This window comes from Engystomops pustulosus, chromosome 11 (assembly GCF_040894005.1).
Source record: "Engystomops pustulosus chromosome 11, aEngPut4.maternal, whole genome shotgun sequence".
NCBI lineage: Eukaryota > Metazoa > Chordata > Amphibia > Anura > Leptodactylidae > Engystomops > Engystomops pustulosus.
This window is the reverse complement of record NC_092421.1, coordinates 10,529,990-10,543,188: the sequence shown is the minus strand read 5'-3', so window position 1 is coordinate 10,543,188 and position 13,199 is coordinate 10,529,990. Positions and strand designations below refer to the sequence as shown.

General features: G+C 48.9%; 1 protein-coding gene across 1 annotated transcript in view; it reads left to right on the top strand.

Moving 5' to 3' along the window:
- Positions 1–2,695: 2,695 nt before the first annotated feature.
- Positions 2,696–13,199, top strand: part of TNKS1BP1 (tankyrase 1 binding protein 1) — a 56,823-nt gene continuing 46,319 nt past the window's right edge. Inside the window, exons 1-2 of the mRNA XM_072130170.1 lie at positions 2,696–2,786; positions 12,005–12,076. Coding sequence (XP_071986271.1) covers positions 12,025–12,076 — 52 coding nt within the window. The 5' untranslated portion in view covers positions 2,696–2,786; positions 12,005–12,024. The remainder of the gene's footprint in view (positions 2,787–12,004; positions 12,077–13,199) is intronic.

The following is a 13,199-nucleotide window of genomic DNA, read 5'->3' as shown; positions in this document are numbered from 1 at the left end:
GTCCGCGGTCGTGGCCAAGGCGTAGTACAAAGTCATAAGGAAAGATCGTGGTCGGGTACAGGCAGAAGTTCAAGACAGGCAGCACAGGATCAGAGTCGGGGACGTAGAGGAAGGGCAGGACAGGCAGCATGGGATCGAAGTCTATAACAGAACCGGGGTGACAACAGGAATTCAGAATACTAGCACAAGGCATCAGGAAAGCTTTCTCTACGGCTGTGAGGTAGTAATATCCGGCGGGGTGTGCAGGGAGAGGATGGCTTATCAGGAATTTTGCGAATGGCCAGCACCAATCAATAGTGCGCAAGCCCTTTAAATTTTCAGGAGCCGGCGCGCCTGCGCCCTAGGAGGCCGGGACGTGCTCGCCTGACTGCTGGTGCCTGATCAGGAGCGAGGACAGGTGAGTTAGATCGCCGGCGTGCTGCTAGCTTCTCCTGTCCTCACATTCTGTCAGCCCTGGTGGGGATGTTGAATATGGAATACTTCTATACTATGGACTATACAACCAGACAGCTATACAATCAGACTGCTGTTATAGGGGGAGGTCCAGACTACACAACGAGACTGCTGTTATAGGGGGAGGTCCTGACTACACAGCCAGACTGCTGTTATATGTGGTGGTTCAGACTACACAACCAGACTGCTGTTATAGGGGAGGTCAAGACTACACAGCCAGACTTCTGTTATAGGGGGAGGTCCAGACTATACAACCAGACTGCTGTTATAGGGGAGGTCCAGACTACACAACCAGACTGCTGTTATAGGGGAGGTCCAGACTACACAACCAGACTGCTGTTATAGGGGTGGTCCAGACTACACAACCAGACTGCTGTTATAGGGGTGGTCCAGACTACACAACCAGACTGCTGTTATAGGGGAGGTCCTGACTACACAACCAGACTGCTGTTATAGGGGTGGTCCAGACTACACAACCAGACTGCTGTTATAGGGGAGGTCCTGACTACACAACCAGACTGCTGTTATAGGGGAGGTCCAGACTTCACCACCAGACTGCTGTTATAGGGGTGGTCCAGACTACACAACCAGACTGCTGTTATAGGGGAGGTCCAGACTACACAACCAGACTGCTGTTATAGAGGAGGTCCTGACTACACAACCAGACTGCTGTTATAGGGGGAGGTCTGGAATATACAACCAGACTGCTGTTATAGGGGAGGTCCAGACTACACAGCCAGACTGCTGTTATAGTGGAGGTCCTGACTACACAACCAGACTGCTGTTATAGGGGGAGGTCTGGAATATACAACCAGACTGCTGTTATAGGGGAGGTCCGGACTACACAACCAGACTGCTGTTATAGGGGGAGGTCCAGACTACACAACCAGACTAATGTTATAGGGGAGGTCCAGACTACACAACCAGACTGCTGTTATAGGGGAGGTCCAGACTACACAGCCAGACTGCTGTTATAGTGGAGGTCCTGACTACACAACCAGACTGCTGTTATAGGGGGAGGTCTGGAATATACAACCAGACTGCTGTTATAGGGGAGGTCCGGACTACACAACCAGACTGCTGTTATAGGGGGAGGTCCAGACTACACAACCAGACTAATGTTATAGGGGAGGTCCAGACTACACAACCAGACTGCTGTTATAGGGGAGGTCCAGACTACACAACCAGACTCCTGTTATAGGGGAGGTCCAGACTTCACAACCAGACTGCTGTTATAGGGGGAGGTCCAGACTACACAACTAGACTGCTGTTATAGGGAAGGTCCAGACTTCACAACCAGACTGCTGTTATAGGGGAGGTCCTGACTACACAACCAGACTGCTGTTATAGGGGAGGTCCAGACTACACAACCAGACTGCTGTTATAGTGGAGGTCCTGACTACACAACCAGACTGCTGTTATAGGGGAGGTCCTGACTACACAACCAGACTGCTGTTATAGGGGAGGTCCAGACTTCACAACCCAACTGCTGTTATAGGGGGAGGTCCAGACTACACAACTAGACTGCTGTTATAGGGAAGGTCCAGACTTCACAACCAGACTGCTGTTATAGGGGAGGTGCAGACTACAGAGCCAGACTGCTGTATAGGGGAGGTCCAGACTACACAACCAGACTGCTGTTATAGGGGAGGTCCAGACTACACAACCAGACTGCTGCTATAGGGGAGGTCCAGACTACACAACCAGACTGCTGTTATAGGGGAGGTCCTGACTACACAACCAGACTGCTGTTATAGGGGAGGTCCTGACTACAGAGCTAGGCTGCTGCTATAGGGAGCGCTCCACTCCTCAAGCTGTTAGACAGTATTTGGGGACTATTAGCATAATGATGTTCAGCATTTTTTTTCATGTGAGTTTTTTGACAGTGAAAGTGATGGCGGCTTGTAAGAAATGTACAGCCTTACAGATAAAGTACATCTCTGCATATTACAGCCCCTGCAGCTTTCCCTACAGTTTAGATCCTTTCTGCTTTTCTTTGTATTGTGCTCCGCACCTTCACCATAACCTGCGTGTGTGAATGCAGCCTGAGGTCCTTCCATTGGGCTCCTGCCTTTCTCCTCCCTCTGTCTGAGGCGCTGCCTTTTTTGTCCATAATATTTCGTTTTCTGCATTGCAAGCGGCGTCTGGGATCAGCAATTATTATGCAAGCGCTGAGTGCATATTCATGAGTGTGAGTGAATATTTAAGGGCATGGGCTGGGCCTGCTCTGAGTAAGTGCAGAGGAATGCCTCCCTGACTTTCATTCTTGTGCTGTGTGTTGCTTGTAAAAACAGTTGCAGACTCCCAAGTCAGAGGGACAGACACAGATGCAGGTACCATATGGAGGGCAGGCAGTTTGCGCTGTGCATGGGCACCCTCCTGCATATGTGGACATGTAGGGGGGCACTGCAGGAGTGCCTGTATCTGGAGGGCTCTGCATGTCTTTCTATGTGACTGTCAGCTTGTTACATTGTTTGTTGTGATTCTTCAGCTGGATACATTGTATAACATGGTGTTTGGGCTTAATTCCTGGCATTATGCTGCGCTTGAGCTTGATACATTGTATGATATTGTATTACACGTTCTTCCAGCTTCATCCGTGTTTTATACGGTCCGTATGATCTGGTTCAGCAGCTTGATACGTTGTTTCATATGGACGTGGTTGGTCCATGGACACGGCTGTCTCATATATGTACTTGTCATTGTTACTATATGAGGTGTAAATATTATAGTATTTTGATATTATTGATGTCTAGGCTATAGTATAGGGTTAGGTAAGTGCACTATGTGCCGGGAGGGACACCTACAAGCCTGGGCATTAAGATACAGGGCTATGGCACTACTCCTAATCTTTAACCATGTGAATGGGGTATATGCTGGTGGTGCAGGTGAGAGCCCGGGTGTGTCTGGGAGCCTGTCAGTTTCGGCTTGGCATCTAATAGTGATTGCTCAATTCTTGGCTTGGCCTCCCATTTCCCTTGAGGATTTCTTTGTACTTTGGAACATTTTATCAGGCACAGATCAGGAAACAGGGAGACAAAACCAGACCCACTCACATACACAAGGGGCCAATCCCACTCACGTACACAAGGGGCCAACCCCACTCACATACACAAGGGGCCAACCCCACTCACATACGCAGGGGGCCAACCCCACTCACATACGCAGGGGGCCAACCCCACTCACATACGCAGGGGGCCAACCCCACTCACATACACAAGGGGCCAACCCCACTCACATACACAAGGGGCCAACCCCACTCACATACACAAGGGGCCAACCCCACTCACATACACAAGGGGCCAACCCCACTCACATACACAAGGGGCCAACCCCACTCACATACACAAGGGGCCAACCCCACTCACATACACAAGGGGCCAACCCCACTCACATACACAAGGGGCCAACCCCACTCACATACACAAGGGGCCAACCCCACTGACATACACAAGGGGCCAACCCCACTGACATACACAAGGGGCCAACCCCACTGACATACACAGGGGGCCAACCCCACTGACATACACAAGGGGCCAACCCCACTCACATACACAAGGGGCCAACCCCACTCACATACACAAGGGGCCAACCCCACTGACATACACAAGGGGCCAACCCCACTGACATACACAGGGGGCCAACCCCACTCACATACGCAAGGGGCCAGACCCAAACACACGTGCACAGGGGGCCAGACCCAAACACACGTGCACAGGGGGCCAGACCCAAACACACGTGCACAGGGGGCCAACCCCCAAACACACGTGCACAGGGGGCCAACCCCCAAACACACGTGCACAGGGGGCCAACCCCCAAACACACGTGCACAGGGGGCCAGACCCAAACACACGTGCACAGGGGGCCAACCCCCAAACATACATAAACAAGGGGTCAGACCCAAACACACGTACACAGGCGTCCAGACCCAAACACACGTACACAGGCGTCCAGACCCAAACCAGGGGTCACCCCTGGACACACATACACAAGGGTCAGAGTCAGACCCAAGTCAAACATGGAGCCCCACATATGTATCCATGAAATAATGGGTTAATGGTGCTAATACTGGTTGTAGGGTCAAGCTGTGAGTCCAGACCCTAATGATATACATATATATTAGACATTGTATCCCTTTAATTGCAGAGAGATGATCGTAGCTAGGAAGCAGATTTTTTCCAGATGTTTTCTCTTCCTCCTTTCGCCAGAGACGTCATGTTATTCTCATAGTCACCGATGTTTCGCTGTATACATGTTAAAGGGATGAGGACTTTTTTTTAGACAGGAAATTCTTTGTGACAGACGCTCGAGGACATTAATCACCCATCTTTCCCAGAGTCCTCTGCCAGCCATATTGGTTGTCATCCATCTTTCCCAGAAACTAAGACAATTAAGAATGGCATGTAACATAGAGAGCAGTGCAGTGATTTATATTAATGAGGGGGGTGATTGCTTGTGCCTAGGAGCCCCCTCCTTATGATGCCATAGTATGGCCAGGAATTCCCAAATGTGCCCCTAATTCTGAACATGCAGTGAAAGTACGAACGTTACCTCTGTCCCTAAGACCATCGCTGGTTATAGTGCAGGACTGCGTGACCGGTGCTCATATACAGCTGGAATTTATCATGTTTGTTGTTCTTGCCTATAATTTTATCAAGAAGAAGACACATTTCTGTAGGTCATTGATTTAAGAGATACCCAGACACAAGACACTACCTACCATTGTGCACCTATGACAGTAGCTGTAAGACAATGGGGCACATTTACTAAGGGTCCGTCGGACGAATTTCCGCCGGGTTTCCCGAATTTTTCTGTTTTTGCGCTGAATTGCCCCTGGTTTTTGTCGCACACGATCGGATTGTGGTGCATCGGCGCCGGCTTGCATGCGACACAAATCGGGGGGCGTGGCCGTCGGACAACCCGACTGATTCGGACAAACTGCAGAATTTACGATTCAAATTGTGTTGCAAGATCAGCACTCACATGCACCGGGAGGAAGAAGGTGAACTCCGGCGGACCTGAGCAGGAAAGCGACACATGCAGGAAATCGGGGTCACGTTGTAAATGAATTGCGGCAGCTCCGAATCCTTATCGGACATACCGGATCAGCGGACACAACGGGACAGGTCCCAATGGGGCACATTTACCTACCCAGTTCTGTCGCAATCATAGATCCAGACGGTGCGACGAAGATGAAGTCCTGCGTTGCTTCCCTGCTCAGGTCCGCCGGAGTTCACCTTCTTCTTCCCGGTGAATGTGAGTGCATGTCTTGCGACACAATTTGACATATTAAATCCAGCGCGTTGTCTGAATCCGTCGGATCGTCCGTCGTCCCGCCCCCCAATTTGTGTCACTTGAAAGCCGACGCTGATGCGCCAAAATCCGATCGCGCGCGACAAAAAGCCCTTCTAAATGCGGCGCACATCAGAAATCGTCGGTTATTCTGCGGACCGTGGATCCTTAGTAAATGAGCCCCAATGGCTGCCTTTGTTACCATAAAATACTGTGTGTAGCATACATAGTAGATATAACATGTCCCAGTCACTGTTCCAATCATAGCAGCATTTTTTATGTGCAGATTTTTTTCTCACAAGCACAGACTAGAATATGGGGTACCAGGCGAGATTTATCACTGCTCCTGCACAGATTTCTGGTGTACAAGCAGTGAAATGATGACAAATCCTTGCGCAGTGCAAGAATTTGGGATTTAACTCCACGACATGTGGGTGATGAGGGGCACGATGACCGCTGATGGGCACGGTACAATCCTGGCTCATTCACACGGCTGTTATGGGGGCCGTCATCTGGTTGCATGATTTGCGACCAGATCATGGCCCCATAGATCTTATCTGCCTATGGAGTGAGGAGGGGTGAAGAGCGCTGCCCCTCCCCCCTCCTCTTTCTGGCTTTGTGCTCACCTGGGATATGGTCCGGGCGAGCACACAGCCATGTAAATGTACCCCAATATAGACAAGTAACTGTGTACAGATAATATACACCCCTGTGTGCAGTGCGCCTGTGTAATGTGTAGGGGGCACAAGATTGAGGATTTCTGGCACCTGGGGGGAATGCAACAGAACATCTAATGTGAACCACCTGTAAAGGCACTTTAATAAATTACCTTTAACAAAAATATCACTAAACTATAACAGTATAAATTACTTCCAAAATATGACATACTCTTCTTGCGGAAGTGTGGAATATTAGGTCACAGCTTTATTTTTTATATATTATCCTGTAATATCCAAAATCAGGCACTTGGTATAAAATCACACATTTCTGAGCACTGGAAGCTGTATGCCAGCTGGACTCCAAGCTGGCAAGTCGGCCAACCGAGCAACCACATTCTCAAATCTTCCACCATTCCGTCTGCTGTGACTTGAAATCTAATCTGTAAAGCTGAGTGAGTGTGTGTGTGTATGTATGTGTTTATGTATGTATATGTGTGTATTTATGTATGTCTGCTAAAGGAATCTGCACCGTTGCATTTACAATCACGAAATTTTCGCTCTCTGTGACATCATAGACTAGGTTTTACGGCAAATTTTCACCCCATACTTTCATTTTATAGACAGATGTGGGAAAATGAAACTTGAGCTCTGATTGGTAGCCATGGGCAACTAGAACAGTTCTGCTCTCAGACACTTCTGATAGATTTCCACACAGACAAAGTGACAGTCAGAGGCAGAGAAAGTGAGAGAAAAATACAGAGACAGTCGAAGACAGTCACAGTCAGAAATGGACATTTAGAGACAGAGACAGACGGAGAAAATCGGAGTCAGAGACAGTCACTGACAGACAGAGATAGTCAGGGACAGACAGAGACAGTCAGGGACAGACAGAGACAGTCGGAGACAGAATTGGTCAGAGACAGTCAAAGAAAACCGGAGTCAGAGACAGTCAGACAGACTCAGCCAGGGACAGACAGAGACAGTCAGAGACAGAGACAGTCAGAGAAAATCAGAAACAGTCAGTGACAGACAGGGATAGTCAGAGACAGACAGAGACAGTCAGGGACAGACAGAGACAGAATGAGATAATCAAATATTTTATGTTAACCCATTTTATTTTGTTATAGCTGAGAGCAGTTATTTACCATCCCGGGCCCCGCCAGGAGCTACAGCTGGTTAACTTTAAAGTACAAAGGAAAAATATTACAAAAAAACATAACATCTTTATAACATAGGGAGGGAGGGACAGCTTGAGTGTCACCGCAAAGAGGGAGATAACATTGAGTGATCGGCCATATACACCCCCACGTCCTGTAGGAGGGGAGGACGTCATGAGGTAACAGGGGAGGGGGGAGAACACACAGGCACAGATCACCAACCCTATTAAAGTGTAACAGTACCCAAATTTTAAACCCTTTTGCATCTAATAACGTCAGCCCCAGTCTGGTGCACCCCACAATCTGGTGCCCCCTTGCACTGCTCGGGAAGTGGGCACCGACTAAGCAGTAACTGCCCCTTTTGGGGCACATTTTTTCTGTCTTGTTGGACACAGCGCAGCTGCGACACGAAACTGGCGCAAACACTTTAATAAACGTCAATATATATTTATTTTTCAGTGGTTTTCTCCCTTCTTTATGGTGAATAGCAAATATAGAATTAATGGAATTAAAAAAAATTCTGTTTGAAAATGACCCTACTTGGGGGCAAATGTTACCTGCAGAAGGGGGATCATTAGAATTATTGTAAGTCAATGGGGCACATTTACTAAGGGTCCGAACGCCGCATTTTCGTTGGTTTTCGTGTTTTTTTTCTCGTTTTGCCCTGAATTGCACAGGGGTTTTTGGCACACACAATCGTATTGTGTCGCATCGCACCGGCTTGCATGTGACACAAATCTGGGGCCGTGGACATCAGACAACCCGACTGATTCAGACGAAACACGAAATTTAAAAATTGTGTCGCACGATCAGCAGTCACATGCACCGGGAAGAAGAAGGTGAACTCTGGCGGACCTCAGCGGGGGGAAGCGACACATACAGGAAATGCAGAACGCACAATCTTAGTGAATCGCGGCAGACCCGAATCCTCGTTGGACAACGCACAGCGGGGATCGCGACGGGACGGGTAAGTAAATGTGCCCCAATGTTATAGACATACTAATTAGCTTCTCTAGGTAGGTACGTTTTACAATGGGTCTGTAATCCATAAGATAGTGAAAAGGAAATCCTGGGATATCACTGACATCACGGAGAGCTCGGTCATATCAATCGACAGAAGTGAGATCTGTAACAATCAGTGTCAGGCAAACAGACAGGATCACGTGATACATCAAAGACTGATCATTGATAACACCCCTACGACTTTATCAATCATTAGTCAGACCGCAGAAGGGGCTTCGTTCATGGACAATGCAGATGCAGAATTAGAGCTACTAGAATGTGTGTAGGGTGGGGGGCACCTAAGCTTCCAAGCCATTGGGGCACATTTACTTACCCGTCCTGTTGACGCCGCCGATCCGGAATGTCTGACAAAGATGAAGTCTGCCGCGATTCACTAAGATCGTGCGTCCAATTTCCTGCATGTGTCGCTTCTCCCGCTGAGGTCCGCCGGAGTTCACCTTCTTCTTCCCGGTGTTTTGCGACACAATTTGGTTTTTAAATTCCGCGGTTTGTCCGAATCAGTCGGGTTGTCCGACGTCCACGCCCTCCGATTTGTCTCATGCAAGCCAGCGCCGATGTGCCAGAATCCCATCGCGTGCACCAAAAACCCGGGGCAATTCAGGGCAAAAAGGAAAAAGTCGGGAAACCCGACGAAAATGCGGTGTTTGGACCCTTAGTAAATCTGCCCCATTGTTTGCAATAGGAATAGTGTAATGCTTAGCTTGCCCTCTGGGGGCAGTATCTGCAGAGCTGCTCCGGGGAGGTGGTTTGTTATCTGGATAGAACTTTGTTAGGAATGAATAACTATACAAGGAAGAATTGCCTAACATGTTTGAGAGCCGCCTGAGGGCAGCCGCTCGCAGAGACTCAGATTATACCATGAGAATATTCTACTGTAATTATTGTTATTGTGAAACCTTCTTTATGCAACAGAATCCAACCCGAATGTTACTGCAACCGGATCATCAAGTCTGACACCGCAGATGAAACTGTACTGACTTGTCGCTCCTTGCCGGTTACACCGCTATAGCATCGTATGACGGCCTGACAGAATGGCTTTACTTACTCAGCTGCTGCAGAACCTCTACGTACACAGCCCTCAGCTGCTGCAGAACCTCTACATACACACCTCTCAGCTGCTGCAGAACCTCTACTTACACACCCCTCAGTTGCCGCAGAACCACTGCATACACACCTCAACTAATGCAGAACGTCTACATACACATCCCTCAGCTGCTGCAGAACGTCTACATACACACCCCTCAGCTGCTGCAGAACCTCTACATACACACCCCTCAGCTGCTGCAGAACATCTACATACACACCCCTCAGCTGCTGCAGAACATCTACATACACACCCCTCAGCTGCTGCAGAACATCTACATACACACACCTCAGCTGCTGCAGAACCTCTACATACACCTCCCTCAGCTGCTGCAGAACGTCTACATACACACCCCTCAGCTGCTGCAGAACGTCTACATACACACCCCTCAGCTGCTGCAGAACGTCTACATACACACCCCTCAGCTGCTGCAGAACATCTACATACACACCCCTCAGCTGCTGCAGAACGTCTACATACACACCCCTCAGCTGCTGCAGAACATCTACATACACACCCCTCAGCTGCTGCAGAACCTCTACATACACACCCCTCAGCTGCTGCAGAATCTCTACGTACACACCCCTCAGCTGCTGCAGAACCTCTACATACACACCTCTCAGCTGCTGCAGAACCTCTACATACACACCCATCAGCTGCTGCAGAACCTCTACATACACACCCCTCAGCTGCTGCAGAACCTCTACATACACACCCCTCAGCTGCTGCAGAACCTCTACATACACACCCCTCAGCTGCTGCAGAACCTCTACATACACACCCCTCAGCTGCTGTAGAACCTCTACATACACACCTCTCAGCTGCTGCAGAACCTCTACATACACACCTCTCAGCTGCTGCAGAACCTCTACATACACACCTCAGCTGCTGCAGAACCTCTACATACACACCCCTCAGCTGCTGCAGAACCTCTACATACACACCCCTCAGCTGCTGCAGAACCTCTACATACACACCTCTCAGCTGCTGCAGAACCTCTACTTACACACCTCTCAACAGCTGCAGAACCTCTACTTACACACCTCAGCTGCTACAGAACCTCTACTTACACACCTCAGCTGCTGCAGAACCTCTACTTACACACCTCAGCTGCTGCAGAACCTTTACGTACACACCTCAGCTGCTGCAGAACCTTTACGTACACACCTCAGCTGCTGCAGAACCTCTACGTACACACCTCAGCTGCTAAAGAACCTCTACATACACACCCCTCAGCTGCTAAAGAACCTCTACATACACACCCCTCAGCTGCTGCAGAACCTCTACATACACACCTCTCAGCTGCTGCAGAACCTCTACATACACACCTCTCAACAGCTGCAGAACCTCTACTTACACACCTCAGCTGCTGCAGAACCTCTACTTACACACCTCAGCTGTTGCAGAACCTCTACTTACACACCTCAGTTGCTGCAGAACCTTTACGTACACACCTCAGCTGCTGCAGAACCTCTACGTACACACCTCAGCTGCTGCAGAACCTCTACGTACACACCTCAGCTGCTGCAGAACCTCTACGTACACACACCTCAGCTGCTGCAGAACCTCTACGTACACACACCTCAGCTGCTGCACAACCTCTACGTACACACCTCAGCTGCTGCACAACCTCTACGTACACACCTCAGCTGCTGCAGAACCTCTACGTACACACCCCTCAGCTGATGCAGAACCTCTACATACACACCTCAGCTGCTGCAGAACCTCTACATACACCTCCCCAACATGCACAATTGTTGGGGCCCCCTCTTCCTGTTCACCGGTGGGGGCCCCGGGGCTCAATCGCCGGATGCTCTCCCTATAATTTAACCCTGGTTGGAGTATTAGAAGTATTAGCAGCTCTTATAATGTAGCCAGTCTGTAATGGCAGATGAGTCAGATTTACTTGAAAAGGGAAGCTTCCATTCCAGACACAAACAAGAACGAGAATATTGCTGTATCTGGAAAAGTTAAGTGTTTACGTCACTGCTTAAAGGGGTTTCCATATAAAATACATGAAAAAGACACCGTCACCTCACAGGTTCCTTACCCCACACCACCAGGGTAGACCCTTTAACATTGGCCCTCGGAGAGAGGGGATACATCTTGTCTCATCTTGTCTCATCTTGTTACTTTATGCCAAGGACCTGAGTAGGTCTCCAAAGGACCTGCACTATAACCAGACCAGTATTACTGCTGCCATAGAGAGTCCCCATAGTCACAGCACATCTTTGCTTTGGGGTCCCTTTTTGGATTGCGGCTACAGCTAGGAGGCAAATGTTTTGTTCTTGACTTGATTTGGTTTTTACAGTTTGTTTTCCCTTTCTTGGCTCCAGGGACGTTTCCCCGCATCATCATGTCAGAGTCCAACTCACAGCAGATCCTGGAGAAGACGGAGCCCCCGAGAGGTACGAAATCCACATGAGAAACTACACAATAGCCATGTTAACGCACAAGAACAGAAAACGCCCAATACTGTCTGTACAACATGTGTGCAAAACGACAGCACAGAGAGGCCCAAACAGCTGCCTTTTAGGTTACACAACGGATCTGCACCCATCCAAACATTCAGTCATCCAACTTGTATTTCATGTGACTCGTTAAGGCAATCTGAAGCCAAAAACTAGACGTTTTGGCTGTAGATTTGTCCCCTGTGCGGCCTCAGTGTTGTGTTATAACCAGGCAGCAAGGATTGGAGAAGCGCCTGACCCCGGGACCATCACATTGTCCACTGTATTTTAAACAATTTGTCTTGCAAACTGTACGTTTCAAAATTTGTGTAACCAAATAAGAAAGACATGTTAATATTTTTTCTGTTATACCTAAATATGGCCTTCTCGTCATGTCACATAATACCTGTAATAGCATAACACCACCATATAATTCTACCATATACACTAATATACAACAGCCCAATCATACTAGTGAGACCCGGCATTATAGACATATTTACCAATTCTGGATGTTTGGGAAGTATTTTTTTTTTGTCAAACCTCTTTGCTCCCTAAACATTTACTGAGAGTTGTCCAATATGTGTCTTTGATGCTGGGTCCGGTTCCCTGCACAGTCCTGGGTGGATCACTTGATCTTCCGATCCCATGTAGGTTGTGGCCACATTGTCCACATTGTGATATTGGGGCACATATACTTACCTGGTCCCTGCCGATCCCCGATCCGGAATGTCCGACGAGGATGAACTCTGCCATGATTCACTACCAGCGTGTGCCCGATATCCTGCATGTGTCACTTCCCCGCTCAGGTCCACCGGAGTTCACCTTCTTCTTCCCGGTGCATGTAAGTGCTTGGCTTGTGACACAATTTTAAATGTTAAATTCTGCGTGTTGTCCGTACCTGTCGGATCATCCGACGGGCCAACCTGACGCTATGCCCTTAAAGTCGGGAAACCCGATGAAAATGCGGCCGCGGGACCCTTAGCAAATAAGCCCCACCGGGAAGAAGAAGGTCAACTCCAACGGACCTGATTAGGGAAGCGACAGATGCAGGATATCGGGCACAGACTTCACCCTCGTC